The following is an 18236-nucleotide window of genomic DNA, read 5'->3' as shown; positions in this document are numbered from 1 at the left end:
GCTACCATAACATTGTAACAAACTTAAAAAGAAAATCCAAAAATAAGAAGTAAAAGCTGGTCCAGATGAGAAGAAATCAACAGAAGATCTCCAGATACACAGAAAACTGAGTGGAAGATCATCACAAAAAAAAAAAAAAACACAAAAGCTCTGTATCAACAGAAACCAACCAAAACAATAATATTTAAATGGCTGGTAAAGAATTTTGAACATGGATTTTAAGGAAGCTCAATGAAGTACAGGAGAAAACAGAAACCCAACACAAAGAAACCACAAAAACAATGCAAGAAATGAATATAGAAATACAATTATTTTAAAAAAATCAAGCAGAGCTTCTGGAAATGAAAAATTCATTTGAAGAAATACAAAACACAGTGGAAAGACTTAAGAACAGGCTAGATTAGGCAGAAGAAAAAAACCTCAGAGCAAGGAAACAACATCTTTGAATTAAACAAGTCAGTCAAAAAGAAAGAACAAAAAAATAAGAGAAACAAACAAAGCCTACATCCCTAAGGGTCAAAAAGAAAATACACAAAACCTATTTGAAGAAATACTGGAGGAGAATTTCCCAGTCTTGCTAGAAATCTGGACATCTAAGGCACTAGAAGCACAATAGGATTCATCATCAAGAGACATAACCATAACATACAGTCATGGGACTGGACAAAGTTAACACAACAGAACTCCTATGAACAGTAAGGTGAAAGCATCATGTGGCCTAACAAAGGAAAATCCATCCAACAAACTGAAGACTTCTCAACTGAGACTTTATATGCCAGAGGGGACTGGAGTCCCATTCTCTGTCTTCTCAAATAGAACAGACAGCCTAGAATTTTGTATCCTGCAAAACTAAGTTCCTTATCTGAGACAGAAATGAAAACTTTCTCAGAATAGCAAATGTTGAGGGAAACTGTCAAGACCAGACCTGTGGAAAGTGTCAGATCAGCATTATAACTGATGAACACAATAACACTCAGCAGAGTAAAACCATCCAAATGCTCAAGTTTAGAGCCCAGACACCACAACGGCTCAAGAGCTAAAATAAAGCAATAAAGTTATACACAACAGGATGAATAGAAATCCATCTCACTTATCAATTCTTTCAATAAATGTGAATGGCTTGAAATCCCCACTTAAGATTGCCTAAATGGATAAAAAAAATACAAGCCAAGTACCTACTGTCTCCAGGAAACACATCTTACCCACAAGGACTCATTCAGACTCCAGGTGAAGGGATGGAAACAATACTCCATGCAAATGGAAACCAAATGAAAGCTGTTGTGGCCATGCTCGTATCCGCTAACATGGACTTAAAAGCAATAAAAAGAAAGACAGATAAAGATGGTCATTATAGAATAATGAATTCAATTCATAAGAAGCTAGAACAATCCCAAATATCTATGCATTTAACACAGGTGCTCCCAGATTCATAAAGCAAATCCTACCTAATCTAAATAAAATGATAAACTGCAGGATGGTAATAGCCAGGGACTTCAATACTACACTGATAGGACAGACCTCAAAGCAGAAAAAAAAATATATATATATATATATAAACAGGACTCTAAAACGAACAGGCCTAACAAATATTTACAGAACATTCTACCCCCAAACTACTGAATGTACATTCTTTTTTTTTTTATTGTTGGAGATTCACTGAGAGTACAATAAACCAGGTTACACTGATTGAATTTGTTAGGTAAAGTCCCTCTTGCAATCGTGCCTTGCAGCCAAAAGGTGTGGCACACACCAAGGCCCCACCCCCCTCCCTAAGACTGATCACATCCTAAGCCACAAAACATGTCTCAAAAGGGCGGTGCCTGTGGCTCAAGGAGTAGGGCGCCGGTCCCATATGCCGGAGGTGGCGGGTTCAAACCTAGCCCCGGCCAAAAAAAAAAAAAACATGTCTCAAAAAATTAAAAAAAAAAAAAAAAAACCCACATATCTTCTTAGACCACAGTGGAATAAAATTAGAAATCAATTCCAGCAGAAACACTAACTCTACATAAAGTCATGGAAATTAAACAAGTTACTCCTGGACAATCACAGGGTTAAGGAAAAAAATTAAAATGAAAATCAAAAGATTTTTTAAGCAAAAAGACAAAGGGGACACAAATTAACCAACATCTGTGAGATGCTGCAAAAGCAGTCCTAAGAGAAAAATTCACAGCCTTCAATGCCTTTGTCCAAAGACAGATCACCAATCAGTAATCTAATGAATTGTCTTAAGGAATTAGAAGAGAAAGAGTAAACCAATCTTAAACCCAGCAAAGGAAGATTAGAACAGAACTCAGTGAAAATGATTCCAAAAGAATTACACAGAAGATTAATAAAACAAAAAATTAGTTCTTTGAAAACATAAACAAAATTGACAAACTTCTTGTTCCAGAAACAAAAAAGGACCCTTATAAACTCAATCAGAAATGAAAAAAGGAGATACAACTGATACCACAGAAATACAAAATATCATCTCTGATTATGAAAGTCTCTATGCATATCAACTTGAAAACACTAAGGAAATGGAAAAATTCTTGGAAACACACAACTTCCCTAAGCTCAATCAGGAAGAAACAACTGAACAGACCAATGTCATGTAACAAAATTTAAGCAGCAATAAAAAATCTTCCAACAGGCTGGGTAGGGTGGCTCACACCTATAATTTTAGCACTCTGGGAGGCTGAAGTGGGAGGTCCCTTGAGCTCAGGAGTTCAAGACCAGCCTGAGCAAGAGACCCCATCTCTATAAAAACAGAAAAATTAGCTGGGTGTCGTGGCAGGTGCTTATAGTCCCAGCTCCTTGGAAAGCTGAAACAAAAGGATTGCTTGAGCCCAGGAATTTGAGGTTGCTGTGAGTTAGGCTAACACCAACACTCTAGCCCAGCGGTTCTCAACCTGTGGGTTGCGACCCCTTTTTAACAATGAAAATACACTGCAGCATTAGGAAGGTTGAGAACCACTGCTCTAGCCTATCACAAGAGACTGAAGCTCTGTCTCAAAGAAAAAAAAAAAAAATCAAAAAAATTTTCCAACATTTTAAAACAGTCTTTTTACTGTAACAGTTCTGGAGGCCAGAAGTCCAAAAACCAAGGTGTTTGCAAGACTGGTTGTTTCTGGTTCAGGGAAGAAACCAAACCTGTCCTCTAGCTTCTGGTAATTGCAATCCTTGGTACTTACTACCCGGTTGTGGCAATCATCTCTGTCTACCTCCTCCTTCCCCCAGCCACCTTCTCTGCTTCTCTGTCTCTCTCTGTAATCTTTCTCTCTTCTTATTAGGACATTAGTCATTGGATTTAGGGCCCACTGGAAACTTACAGGATCTCATCTTCCTTAACTAATTACATCTTCAAAGATTCTATTCCCAAATAAAGTCATTCTTTTTTTTTTTTTATTAAATCATGAACACATAGATCATGTATACATTATACAGTCACATTCTGAGGTTGTTAAGTACTCATGAATTTTTGCAAGACACCATTCAACCCCATTTTAGACCATTGGAGCTGCTACAACAAAATAGCTTAGCTTGGGTAATTTATAAATAGCATCAGTTTATTTCTCACAGTTCTGGAAGCTGTGAGATCAAGGCTGGTGCCGATTCAGGGTATGGTGAGGGTCCACTTCCTTATTCACAGATGGTGCCTTCCTCATATGAGAGGAAGGGTAAATATATGCCCTCCCTCCAACCTCTGTATAAGGGCACTATTATCCCATTAATGATGGCTCTGTCCTCATGACTCAATCCCTTCCTAAAGGCCCCACCTCTTAATACTATCTCATTGGTGACTAAGTTTCAACATACGAATTTGGTGGGGACACCAATACTCAGGCCACAGACATCCTTTAAGTGGGATATTAATAGATTACCATAATCAAAAGAAGTAGGGATACAAAGCCCAAAGGTTAGTCACTAGAGGACTTGAGTCAAACAAAGAAATTAATGACTGTATTAAATACCTGAACCAATTTCTTTTTCGGATGAAAAAGACTAACACTGTTCTCAAGAGACAAATGTGGCAGCTTTCTGTCACTGCATTTGTTCAAGCTTAAGCTGTACAATCATCTGATAGGAATGTTGAAGCCTCAGGTGAGAGGCCAGACTTACTGATCACTGATAACCCTTAAATTCTAAGATTCTATATTTCCCCTCCCTTATCTCTCTCTCTTTAACTGACCATTTTATATAACTAAAGAACTTCTGTAAGATTCCACTAATACTGGTAACACTGTGTAGGGGAAAAGGAGGTAGAGATGGGTGGGATGCCAGCCAGAAGGTACACACTGCAAAGAAAACTCAGAAGTCCAAGAACTGAAAGAATATCAGAATGGTTTCAAGTGAGCAAGAGGGAGATGGCTTGAGGGAGGGGGACACAGAGCCTGAAGCCAGCCCAAGCAGGGAGCACCTTAGATGGCACAGAAAATGCCCATTCTCAGGGTGACAGGAAGTCACTAACGGGGTTTCAGCAAGGAGCGAAATGCCCACATGAACCTTCAAGATCATTCTGGCTGCAGCCAGAGCCCAAGAAAGAGTAGGAAATGACAGTTGCCTGAACTAAGATGGCAGCTGTGAAAATGGCACGAAAGATACGATATATTCTAAAGGTAAATTGTGGAAGATGGATTACACGTTGAGTGTGAGGAAAAGCAGCAAAAGATGACTACTAAGTTTGTTTAAATAACAAACAATGCCACTTCCTAAGGTGGGAAAAACTGGGGAGCAGTGGTATAGACTGGAAGGTTAAAAAAAAGTCAAAGCTGCATTAGGAGCTTATGGATTTAGAGATGTCTTTGAGATATTTAAGATACCAAGTAGGCAAATGAATGTATAAATCTAGAGCTTAGAGGACAGGTCAAGGCCAAAATTAAAGGCACAGAAAGAGATCACAGGAGGCATGTGGAGAGAAAAAAATATTGTCTCTGTGGGTTGTCTTATTTCTTCATAAGAAAACATTTTTGGATTATTGGTCATTGTTAAGTGCCCATTTCGTTTTGCTTAAAGTGTATAAACTCAAACTTCAAGCAGCTGGGTTCTAGAACTTTGTTCCAGCAACATTCAGGTGCTTAGTTTGGGGGCATGGGGAAGGTGAATGGTGCATGGTTTACACAGGATGGAATTTTATAAAATGTTTTTGTAAATACAAAGTATTTTTAGAGGACCGAAGGAAAAGGGGTGATTATCAGTAAGAATCATGGAATTACATACACCAAATAAGAAGAGAAGAGAGAAGGCAGAAGGAGGCAGAAAGGAAACTCACAGCTATCTGATGGAGATCAGGGAACAGGTTCACACTGTGTTCAATACAAAGAATACCACAAAAAGGAGGGAGGGAGTTGCCAGAGGAAAGAGAAACGCTACAAGCCAGACAACACAGGAGCTATTGCAGTAAGTTAATGAAACAAAATGACTTAATTCACCAGTAGCCTTTCCTGATTCCATAGGAAGAGATCTCCTGAGTTTGTGCAGAATCCTAAATTCCACAGCATGTCAGTAGAGGCAGAGAAGAGCTCAGATGTTGGAAAAGTAAGGAGCTTCTTCAAAGGAGAAAAAATATATAGCAGACTCACCTACAGTGAGCAGAGGAGAAAGAGTGGGAATCTTACTGTACGCATAGTAATCTCATCCAATGTCTACAATGAAGTGCAACTGCCTCATCAATCCCACCCGCCCCTACTCCCATAGGCAACTACTTTCTACTAATAGGTCTTCTGGTGGCCTGCCCCCACAGTTCTACACTGGCTATAGCCACTATTTCTTGGCTTGTTGACTTTGGACATTATCTGTGGATACATGATGTCGTAAGTCAGAATTCTGCTCAATTATTCTTCTCCATCTCCCCTTTCTCCTCATTTTAGCATTTCATTGTTTTCCTCTGTGGCCAATTAAGCCTTTCTAGTTTCTGCAACTACAGACTATCCCTTAAATCTCCTTACCCCACAATCTTCTTTCTTTTCCATTCCTCCACCTTTGTTATTTATGTTTATATATTCTCAAGGTTTCTGCTCTGCACCTAGAATTAAGTCTTTAGTACTTTTAACTAAACTACTTTTCCTGGTTCATTCTAACAGGAAAACCAACAAAACCAGTAAAAACATTAACATAATAAGCAAATAAATATTACAAAAAAGTCAAGTCCTGTACTAGGATCCCATTTTCTTTGCTAGGATTCACTAACTGCTCAAACTCATGCCATGTTTTGGCTTGCTTCCTATTTGGACCAAGTAGCCCTGGTCTAGAGAAACACGCCTTTTTCAATATATCCCTACTATCTTCCAGTTCCCTACTTATCCTAAAAAATGCTTGGGAATCATTCTTTTTTACTTAAAGCTAGGGAATTAAAAAGAAAAAAAGAGTCAACCTGCAAAGACTTACTTGTTCATGGTTATCCTTTTCAGAGAACATAACTTTCCCCCTTTTGTAGTGAAAATTAACAATAATTATTTTAAAATAGAGAAATATTTCTCATGACCTAATCTATATAACATAATAATTTTCATTTTTGCATATTACTCTGGGTCCTTGTCCACTGTAAATAAATTCAGCACAGTCATGGGTCAATCACCTTGTTTTACTTTTGCAGCACACGCACAGCTTTCACAATGATCCCCTTTTATGGCTGTGTAACAGTCACTGAGTGGCTAGATCATCATTTATTTAACCCACTTGGGAAGCAGTATAAACAAGTGGTTACAATGTGGGCACTAAAGTCAGACCTGCAGGAAGGCCCAGCTCTGCCAAGTCCCCAGGGTTGCACAGCCACTGAGTCACCTCCCTCTCTTTAATTCACCCAACACTAATGACTCAGCACCACCCCATTATGTCCCAAGTGCCACATTAATCCCTGAATATACAAACAAGAGTGTACACAAGAGACAGGATCCCTACCCTCAGAAACAAACAAGAAAGTAGATATCTAATTTCCAATCATGTTAAGTGCTATAAAGAAAAAAGGCACTAAATGGGAGACCCGAGTGCTCTGAATTGTCTATCCACAGAGGGAGGGTAACAAGCCAGGGCTGTTACGAGGAGTAAATGCGACCCATATGAAATATTTAGCACCATTCCTGGTACACAGTACGTATCCAATCCATGTAAACTGAGAGCAAAACAAGAATTATCATCTTCTCATTATATTCTTTCTTCTTTTTTCTGTCAGTATAAATCCCACACTTTCTCAAGGCTGAGAAGTTTGATGTGTCTTTTTTATATCCATTTCTGCCCTCATATTCACGTTTTCGCTTAGCTCTGTGAACATAATTAGCGTTATTCGTAATGGCTGTTTTAACATCCTCATCTGGAATTCTGGCATTTATGTAATTTCTGGACCTTTTTACAGTTATGGGTTATATTTTCCTGTTTTTTTCCCATGCCTGGTAATTTTTGATTGAATGCTGGGGGTGGGGGTTGATGGAGGGGGGGGCGGGAGGGGGCAGCTGAATTTTGATATATTCCTTGAAATATTATTGGGTTTTGTTCTGGGACCAGTTAAGTGCAATCAGATATTTTTATGGTTTCTTTTGAAGGTTTGTCAGGAAGAGTCTCAGGGTTATTTTGGCCTCAGTCCATGTACTGTGCATGAGAAGGTCTTTCTACTTTGATTAGTAACAGTAAGAACTATTCCAGCCTTGTGAGAACTCTAAAAATTTTTCCACCTGCCAACTTCTGGCCATTCTTCTTCCCAGCCTCTGGCAGTTTCTTCATGAAATTCACAGATTCATGCTAAACCAAACCTTCACAGGACTTCCCCCTCCCCACAGTGGCTCTCCTGTGCAACTCCCAGCTCTCCGGTATCCTAATCTTGGACACGCATACTGCATCAGCCTCCAGAAGCTCTGAATGCCCTCTTCAACTCTGCAAGACCACCAGACTCTACGGAGGGTTCCTCCATCCTCCTCTGCAGCCTGGAAATTTCAGGCAATAACCTGCAGTGTTGATAGGACTCCCTTGTTGATTTCCCTTTTCTTAGGGATCAATGTCCTGTGCTGCTTATTAACTGATTTCTATAAACAACTTAGGTTTTTGCATCAACTAAAGTGGGAATGTAACCCAGTGCTCATCACTCTATTATGAGTGGAAGCAGAAATTCCCAAGTTTTTGAGTTAAAATTCCACTTTTTCTAAGAAACCTTTCTAGACAAATCCAAATTTGTTGCTATTGTTCCTTTGGTTTCTATATCATTTACAATTTAGCACAAAAAACAGAGGCCCTATACAGTATGCTCTGTCCATTATTGCCCTCACCCCCTCCACTTGTCAATGCCATCAGTTTCAGTAGCAGACTAAGTCCCACAGGATTAAATGCAATTGCACATTCCTGTGGCTTGCTAGTGTCAGGTACAGTCTTAGGTGCTTGGCTAAAACAAAGACGACATTCTATCTAACTTCCAGAAGTTCACAGTTTGGGATAATTTAGGAATCAAATCTTCCCTAAGATAGTTTTTAAAGGAAAAGTATAGTGAACATTTAAAACTGAGATAATCAAACTTTTTCTTAAAGGGCCAAAGAGTAAATCTTTTAGACTTGCAGTCTCCCACAACCACTCAATTGTGGCTGTAGCAAAAAGCAGCTGCAGACAACATATAAACAAGTGGGCCTAGCTGTGTTCCAAGAAAATTACTTACAATAACAAGCTGTGGTCCCCTTTAGTTCTAAAGAGCTCTGCTTCAGAAGTAAATCCACCGTAAGTTGAAGACAGCTTCCACCGACTTTTACAGTAGCATGTCCTAGTCGTACTACTCAGACAAAACTGATCTCAAGGCATCCAAGCTCTCCCAGATTGGAAATTATATACCATGTCTTCTGCATGCACCACAGGACTTGCAAAACACAAGAATGGAGCAGGTGCTTATTAAGTATTTTTTAATTTATTTCATTTGACGTTGAAGCTGAAGAGCTCCTTTTGTTTTATTCAAAATTGCCTCCAACAGTAAAGAAACTACACTATTATAGTTTATGGAAAATAATGAATGCCTAGTATTGAAAAATAACATAAGACTGACAAAACAAACAAATGCTAATGGTCTCGAAAAACCCAATAGTTTCATTTTGTAAATAAATCAAGATTACTATACTTTAGAGAACTAGCCCTGAAGACTCTTCATTCATCCCACTGATGTGGACATGGCTGGATTTCCTCCTTTGTGAATTGTGTAAAGAAAGGATTCAGAAGCACATCAAAATAAATTCCTTTTCTTATAGCTTCTCTCGTTTTAAACAAAACTCTCATTACCTTGCTTAGGCAGGCACCTTATTCAACACAACAGCCACTGAATAACTCATGATTATTGTCAAAATTCGAATCTATCTAGAAAAGACATAGATTTAATATGCTGAAGATACTTTTAATTGTTTGATCAAAAAGGTCTCACAAAATGAATGCTAACAATGTTTAATGTTTTCATTGCTGCATATTATGTGTATAAATATGTACACAGGCACACTCTCCCAGTATGACTGGTTTGAAAAGACCACCACTATCTTTATTTATTTTTTTAATTTATTTATTTTTATTGTTAGTCATAGCTGTGTACATTAGTGCAATCAAGGGGTACAATGTGCAGGTTTCATATACAATCTGAAATATTCTCATCAAACTGTTCAACGTAGCCTTCGTGGCATTTTCTTAGTTACTGTATGTAGACATTTGTATTCTGCATTTAGTAAGTTTCACCTGTACCCATTCTAAGATGCACCGTAGATGTGACCCCACCTATTACCCTCCCTCCACCAAAACCTCCCCCCTCCCTTCCCCTTCCTTGGCCCTTTCCCCATAGTCACCACTATCTTTAAATGGTATATTTTGGCAGATTTGTTTAAGATTTGTCTTGTTACTAGGTAGAGGAATCTTAGATGCTATTTAGTCTAACCTTCTTTCAAATGAAGAGTTTCCTTTTAAACAATCAAAATGATGCTTTCTCTGTGGTTTGTTCATCTCTTAAAACTAGTATTCAGAGCTAAACATAAACTGAAGGTGCATGTTTTAGCCTACATGAAGTGGGACTAGTGCTGCCTTCGATCCAGATTCCCAAATGCAGCACAAGACTAGACACGGCAAAGTCAGAAACAGCTCATACATAAGCTTTGCTTAGCTAGTGACATCATAGCTAAGCCTCATCTCCCTCAAGGCAGGTGATTTTTTTTTTTTTAAACCAAATTCAGTACTATATATTTCTTCCCATGAACTTCTTTTGTTAGCTCTAGTCCACCATTCCACACGTTGAGATCTTTGGAATCCTTACCCTGTCATCAACTATATCAGTTAAATATACCACATCTTTACCAAAATCACCCGCATGACAATCAAAGATCTTCACAATACAAAGAACAGCAGGAAGAAAAATTGGGGTATAGGGCGGCGCCTGTGGCTCAAAGGAGTAGGGCGCCGGCCCCGTATGCCGGAGGTGGCTGGTTCAAACCCAGCCCCAGCCAAAAACTGCCAAAAAAAAAAAAAATTGGGGTATAGATAACATTTCTGAGAAGCCTCTGTTTCTCTTAACAGAGAAATGGGATGACAGCAAGAGAAGGATTTGGTGGGGAGATTGAGTGGCTTTTTAAAAACATTCTAATATTTACGTGCTAATGGAAATCATCCACGAATGAAGGAAAAACACACTATGTAACACATCTTCAAAGCTGTAACTTCAATATAATTTATTGTATATATCTCCTCTTTCTTCTTTCCTGGTTATTTAACTTACGTCAAAATTTGGTTTTGAGAGCCTCCAGCTCTTTCTGAATTCTCCTTCTGAATGTTCAGCATTCTTGCTCCCAGGATCATATATACACTTTTTCTCTGAATATTTTCAAATCTCTGTGTCTGAAAGCCCTTGCTTTTGCCATTATGAATTCTAACATAACCCTTTTTATCCAAATTCCTATTTCGCATCAATCTTCTGCACTGCTTATGAGAAGTTCTAAAACCAATTACAGGTTCATCTAATAGGATCACTTTTTAAAAATATAAAGAACAAAGATTTTTTTTTTTTGAAATTTATTGCATTCCTACAGTCAGCAAGTTAGCAGAAAAGGTTTATCGTTGGGTCAAATTATTCTCTAAGGCTGAACAACCAATCCTGAACATTTCTATTCAAAGCAATTCTTTCCACCAGAACATCTACATACATAATCACATCATCAACATAGAGCCTTCTCCTCTCCCAAGCCCTACTCTGTGCCCAAACAAGAAGTTAGTGTGCATATACATAAAAAGCACATTTACAACATCTGCTCCACAGCAGACACTAGCAAGTGTGCTCTGCAAAGGTATTAAAAGTTTTGTACCTAAGAGGCCGGGCCCAGTGGCTCACGCCTATAATGCTAGCACTCCTCCAGCACTCTGGAAGGCCTTAGGCAGGTGGATTGCTTGAGCTCAGGAGTTGGAGACCAGCTTGAGCAAGAGTGAGACCCTGTCTCTAACACTAGCTGGGCTTTGTGGCAGGTGCCTGTAGTCCCAGATACTCAGGAGGCTGAGGCAAGAGTATCACTTGAACCCCCAAGAGTTTGAGGTTGCTGTGAGCTATGACACCACAGAACCCTACCCAGGGCAACAGAGTGAGACTCTGTCTCAAAAATTTGTTCCTAGTTCTAAGTTTACTGTTTAAGTAGTAAAAAAGCAACTGTAAATCTGTGCATAAACACAAGACAGACTCTTTTCAAAACTCAGTTTCTAAGAATGAATTCTTTAACAGTTAAAATACAAAAATTGTGGGGCAGTTCTTTCACAATGGCTTCCTGCGCCCAGCTCAGTGGCTCAGTCTGGGGCCCCAGACAATGCCCAAAGTTCTCCACACTCCTGCTCAAGCTCTCCCCAAGGCAGTTCAACTGAGTGCCAAGTCCAAGAACACCGAAACACTTCACAGGGATATACTGCACAGTTTTCCAGAGGCTCCCTGACAAGTGACGATGTCTCTGCTGTGACATGAGTGCGTAATGGAGGTATGACTATAAGTGACATGACTGCTGTGGCTTAACTCATTCACCACCAGTTCCTGGCACTCCAAAGAGATGCAACCAAGTAAAGACGAGATCATACTGGATTGGGGTGGACCCAAGTCCAGATATTGGTGTCCTGATGAGGAGAAGGAGAATTGGAGACACAGACACACAGGAAAACTGCCACGTGAAGACAGAAGCGGAAACTGGGTTGGTGCTGCCACCGCCAAGGAATGCCTAGGGCTACCGGAAGCTGCAAGAGACAAGGACTCTTTTCTAGAACCTCTGGAGGTTGCTGACATATTCATTTCCAACTCCTAGCTTCTAGAACTAAGAGAGAATAAATTTCTGTTTTTTGGTTAAAAAAAAATACAAAAATTGTAAGCCCCCTCAAAAAAGCATCTCCACTCACCAGAGCATTTCACTAAGCACACAGATATTATTTTCAGAGTACAGCACTTGTTTATGAAGTACTCCATAAAGTGTACTATGTAAAGTGTGACGTTTTTCAAAATGTACTTTTTTGGGGAGGCAGGGGGGGCAGGCAGAGTCTCACTCTGTTCCCCAGGATAGAGTGCAGTGGAGTCAGCCAGTTCACAAACTCCTGTGTTCATGCGATCCTCCTGCCTCAGCCTCCCAACCTAATTTTTCTATTTTTAGTAGAGATAGGGTCTCCCTCTTGCTCAGGCTGGTATTGAACTCCTGACCTCAAGGGATCCTCCCCCCTTGGCTCCCCACAGTGCTGGGATTACAGGATTGAGTCCTGCCCAACCCAAAATATCAAAGAGTCTAATAAAAAATTGCCAGTTTGCCCCTTTAAAAGTATAGGACAAATAAATCTTATTCAATAATTCACACATGCCTACCTTTGTAATTCACATATGTAGTAGTTTGCTGCAAAACAGAAAACTTACTAATTTCACAAATCAAGATTTAAAATGAGGCTCTGGGTCCATAGCTCAGTGGTTAGGGTGGCGACCACATACAGCCCAGGCCTGCTAAACAACAATGACAACTACAACAAAAATAGCCAAGTGTTGTGGTGGGCACCTTTAGTCCCAGCTACTTGGGAGGCTGAGGCAAGAGAATCACTTAAGCCCAAGAGTCTGAAGTTGCTGTGAACTGTGACACCACAGCACTCTACCCAGGGCAACATGAGACTCTGTCTCAAAAAAAAAAGATTTAAAATGAGCCATCATTTTAAAGCTCTAGGAAAACTATAAAGTTCTTCTGTTTTTACATTTGTACCAAACACCTAACCTCAAGATGAAGTTTCATAAATTTCACATTATTGACTATAGCTGTTTTTGAGCCAGGAATCTGCCTCATTACTTTCATGTTTGTGTAATTTGAACATCACTTTGCTTGATGTCAACACACAATAAATCCTCAATAAATACCAAGAACTCAATTCAAAATTATAAGCACATAAAGAGCATAGGAATGAAATATTTTTCCCAAAAGTAAAAGAAACTTTGAAACTCACTAAAACAATACTATAATGTGAAATACCCAAATATTGTTAAAATTTCAAACCATTACTTTATACATGAATAATTTTACAGATTTCTATCACCATTCTTGCTTCTAAAATACATTTCAAAGTTCCTACTGCAAAAGCAGAACGCCTTGGATTTCACATAAACCCATAGGCTTAGAAACAATTTACAGGTAGTCTAACTTATAAAAACTTTTTATGTTTTCTCACCACTGTTTTCTCACTGCTGTTACCCTTCCTTCTTCAGTAGTTTCTTGATTGGTGCTGACAGTAGGATTCAATTAGTATTTGTTGAACTGAAAGATCTCATGTGTGAATACTCCTTGGTACAAAGCCAGACTCAGATTACCTATAGCAGTGGTTCTCAACCTGTGGGAACTGTATTAAAGGGTTGCGACATTAGGACAGTTGAGAACCACTGACCTGTAGGATAGATACCACCACCAACACCAAGAGAAAACCTGAAGCAAACTCATTTTGGAACCAGGTGGGAAACATACAAAATGATCACCCTTGAGAATCAAGGAAAGGAAGAAAGAAACTCGGAGGAACTGATCTCACACTCAAATCTCCACACACTGTACAAATTTGTTCATTTTGCCGCAGTGTCTAAAACTCCACCAATAGAGATTTCTTTAGGTTAACATATCTCCTCTTTTCAGAATTAAGCAACCATTTAAATCAGTCGAAAACCTGAAGAGGTAAGTACTCCATCATTCCAGTTTATATGAAGGAACTGAGGCTATGCACAATTACTTTTTCCAATGTCACACAGGCATATAACACAGGTGTGACTCAGAACCTTTACTCCTATAATGCTCTTCCCATATGAAGACTAGCCTTCACCCACACATCAGTTCACATCAGCTAGTTTCCAATTCCCTTCTATCGAAACACCTAAAATAGCTTTGCTTTCTCAAAGATATGGGAGTTTTTGTTTGGGGTGGGAGGTAAGCAACAAGTAATTTAAGCATATTGGGAACACTTTGGAGGCAACAATCCAAAGTTAAGGCTATGGATTTGTAGTGCTTGAGAGAACCAAGCCTCCCTCAAAGACAAACCAGAGATTTCAAAACACTGCACAGGGCCAGCAGCTCTTGCTCCAGAACTGCTTGCCTCTCTTCCTCTTTCTACTCTTCCACGTGACTCCATGGTTTCCCCCACCAGAAAATAGGCTACCATTGTTATTGCCCTAGTTTGCAGACATTATGCATCCCAACCACAGTGACTGGCATAGAGCAGGCAGACAAATGTTTACTGAATGAACCCAAGACAAAAGTTGTTTCTATGGCCAAGATGGCATCCTGACTGCCATTTTTAACAAAGTGGAGATGAAAAATGCACATTAAGGTGAAAAACTTGGAAAAGCCTAGCCTATGTTAGAGACAAGCTACACAAAAAGCCTTCTGTGATTCTTTTTTCCCAGCCCGATTACTTCAAAGAAGAAACAGCTTAGTACTTTAGCACACAGATACAGATCTCAGAAGGGCACGATATGTTAATATTTTAGAGTATAAAAACAAACACCATTACCTTATTTAGGTTGCCTAGTTTAGGTCATCCTAACATGAACAGCAGTGAAAAAAAAAATCTTTCAGCTTTCTCAGGATGAGAATGCGGTGGTGAACATTCCCCAAAAGTTCCAAGTGGGCCAAAACCCCCCAAAATCATATTACACAACGTGGAAAATATTTCCTTAAAAATATGACCAGCAATTTAAAATATATATATATATATATACATATATGTATGTTTTACACCAAATAATTAAACAGAACCCCGCTTTATTAAAAAAAAAAAAAGGAACACGACGTTAAGGCAAACGGTTTCAAAGACAATTCTTGAAAATTTTAGCTATTTCCTTCTTGGTTGTCAACTGTAAACCGAACGAAGACTTCGTTAGTAGTTCCAATTAGCATCAGATTATTCATAATGTGAAAATTTCAGGCGTCAAATTACAAAACCACCGGGGCAGAATAAGAGCCAAAAGCAACAGGGAAGATGCCCATTTTCTCCTACCCACCGCCCCATGACCATTTAAGAAAAATGGCACGTTTTTTCCACCAGAAAAAGATTTCAGACTTGGAGAGCCAATCCAGGGTTAGGTCCTTGATTTCGGGAACAAACTGCAGATTCCAAAGCACAGGTTGCGATCTCATCCACCATGAATTAGTTTTGCACTCTTGCACCACCTCCTTTGTCTAGCTGTCCCTACAAACTCGCAGTTCAATGCCCTCCACTAAACAAGCTACTTAAACCGAAAAAAGAACGTTCCAAGTCTTTCTTAAAAGAAGGGGGAAAACCCAATACCGCCTCTGGAGCCTCATTGCCAGGCACGAGCAGGCCGGCTCTACACCACAGAACCCCTACCCTGCCGGCCGTCTGCCGAGCGGCGCACCGCGGCCAGTCCGCACCGGGCCGGGGGCCGGGCCGCCGCCGCATCCCAGGCTGCCCTTTCCGCGGCCCCAAACTCACCTCCGTGCAGGGGCAGCGTTGCCAGCACCTGACCGCGCACCTCCGCCTTTGGCGAGTCGAGCACGTAGCGCCCGCGGTCAATGCGGAACGTTGAGCGGGGCACCGGGGCTGGGCTCCTGCACCGTCACGTTGATGAGCGCTGGGTAGTACTCTTGGCTCGCGTTGTCCGCCCGCGCCGGCCACAGGCTGCAGGTCAGCAGTGTGAGCGCCGGCGCCGCGCCGCTCATCGTCCCTCTGGCAGCTGTTGGGGCCGCTCGCGGAGGGGGCTCTGCGGCCGGCTCCGAGAGGCGGGGCGGGCGCGGCCGGGTCTTGTGCGGGCGCGAGCACGAGCACGGCTCTCCTCGCCGCGGCCCCGCCGCCCGCCGCCCTCACGTCCGCGGTCCGCTTACGGGGACGCGCCCATCGGTCTCTCGCCCAGGACCGCGGTTCAGGCCGCACGCAGTCGTTTACTCGGGGTCCCGCAAGAACTAAGGGGGGTGGCCCTCTCCATCCCTCTGAGAGGGGGCCGCCTCGCCTGGATGCGGCCGGGGTATAGAGGGGCAGCTCTGTGAGGATGCGCCCCGAGCTTGGGCTCAGGCGTACGATCTGGTCCGCTCGGCCGCTGCCCTGCCCAGCCGACCTGACGGCAACGCGCAGGCCTGAGGCGCAGCCCCGCCCCGCGCGCATGCGTGCAAGACATGCCCGCTCCCGCCTGCCTGCACGAGGGTCTGAGGCGACCACTAACCTTTTGCACCCGCGCTCGATCCTATTTGTTTGGCAGGGGTGACAGTCACTGGGCCTAGAGCCCAGGAGCTTTCCAACAGTGTATGGAAACGTTTGAGCACAGAATACAAAAAAGCCAAAACTTTAAAACAAGTATTTAAAATTACATGTGTACCTCCTCCCTTCCCTGTGGGGTCTCATTAGGAAGGTGAGGGCAGGGACATGGGGAGGGAAGACTACCCGCTGCTCACAGGCCACACAAGTGACGGTATGGTGGGGTGACACTGCGAAAAGCCCTCTAGACCTGGAAGTGACAGACAAAATGGCTCAGATTTAGAGGCTGTCGTGTTCCAGAGACCAAAATGTGATTGTCATGAGAATTCTCAGACCTAGGGGCTATTATGCCCATTTTGCAGATCAAGGAACTGAAGCTCAGAGTACTGAAGCCTTATGTCCAGCTGATGAGAGGTGTCAGGGGGCGAGGCTTCAGGACCCTCACTCATCTCACTACTGCAGATTGGCACCAGGTGTAGGATTCAAACAACTTCTGGATTTCCTTGCACTTGGCCCAGCCAGAGGCTCACGGCTCAGCTCTGTCCAGGAATTTGGGTGGGGCTTTAGAACCGATCCCTCCTTGGGGATGTTGAGCAGGATGGCTGCCTCTTAGCAAGATCGAAGGCATTGCTTTATTCTTTGTCAAGATTTGTTTGGTCAGAATGATGAATGGCTGAGCCACAAAATGCTGAGAGAGAAGAGATGCCTGCCGGGCTGAGGCCGGCCTCAGGCCAGTGGCCACCACATCTGACGGCTAACACTCAGGATGACCTGCAGGAGTGATCCCTAGAGTCCTGTGTATCCCTCCACCAGGCAGCCTGCTGTATCCAGGAGGTTCCTTTGCTCACAGGCAGAAGAGACAGACTTGGTCCAACTTGCACAGAAACACACTCCTTTAGAAGGCTTCAGGGCAGCTGAAGGGAACAGGTTAGGCTCAGAAAGGATGGCATCCAGATGGCTTTGAGATTTGGGCAGCTGGAACTGAGGGTAACTTCTGTAGGATGCTGCTGTTGCTAAGCCAGCATTGCATTGCTCTGGAAAGAAAGTATCTCACCTGTCTTGAGTCAGGTGCCTGTACCTTGGCTGTAGGACTACCTTAGCTATCAGCCTGGCCAAGGGAGCATCCACTGGAGGAGGAATAGTGCCCCCTATGGGGCTAACACAGCTCAGTGGGTACTGGACAGGCAAGGGCAGCTTTTTTTCTACTGCAGGGGGAAGCCCATGCAGGTTGTCCTGATCCCATTTCCTGGCAGGTGAACACTGGCTAGTTTTTTCCAGAAGTAGAGGTGGATTTTCAACCCTCTCTCTTCAGACATGTCATTCAGTAGGGGACCATGCTGTTCCCAGCTCATTTGTGGTCAGCTGAGAGTCTGACCAGAGAGAAGTTGAAAACCTGGCAGCTTCTCCATCTGGTGGCCTAGGGATTCAGGGTGGACAGGACAATGCAAGCTGCCAGCCCAGAGCTGACACGGGTGTCCAGACTGCTTTAAAACTAACATTCAGTACGAGAACAAAAAAAACAAACAATATGCATAGATGTTTATGGCAGCATTAGTTACAAGGACAAAAAGTTGGGGAAAACC

The 18236-nt window shown here is 41.9% G+C and overlaps 1 protein-coding gene across 1 annotated transcript in view; it reads right to left on the bottom strand.

Annotated features, from left to right (window-relative positions):
- LOC128563313 (uncharacterized) overlaps nt 1-16563 on the bottom strand; it is a 56448-nt gene extending 39885 nt beyond the window's left edge. The window contains exon 1 of the mRNA XM_053558652.1: nt 15898-16563. Coding sequence (XP_053414627.1) covers nt 15898-16563 — 666 coding nt within the window. The remainder of the gene's footprint in view (nt 1-15897) is intronic.
- Between the last annotated feature and the right edge of the window lie 1673 nt (nt 16564-18236).

This window comes from Nycticebus coucang, chromosome 13 (assembly GCF_027406575.1).
Source record: "Nycticebus coucang isolate mNycCou1 chromosome 13, mNycCou1.pri, whole genome shotgun sequence".
Lineage (NCBI taxonomy): Eukaryota > Metazoa > Chordata > Mammalia > Primates > Lorisidae > Nycticebus > Nycticebus coucang.
The sequence above is the reverse complement of the archived record's forward strand: the minus strand, read 5'-3'. Positions and strand labels throughout refer to the sequence as shown.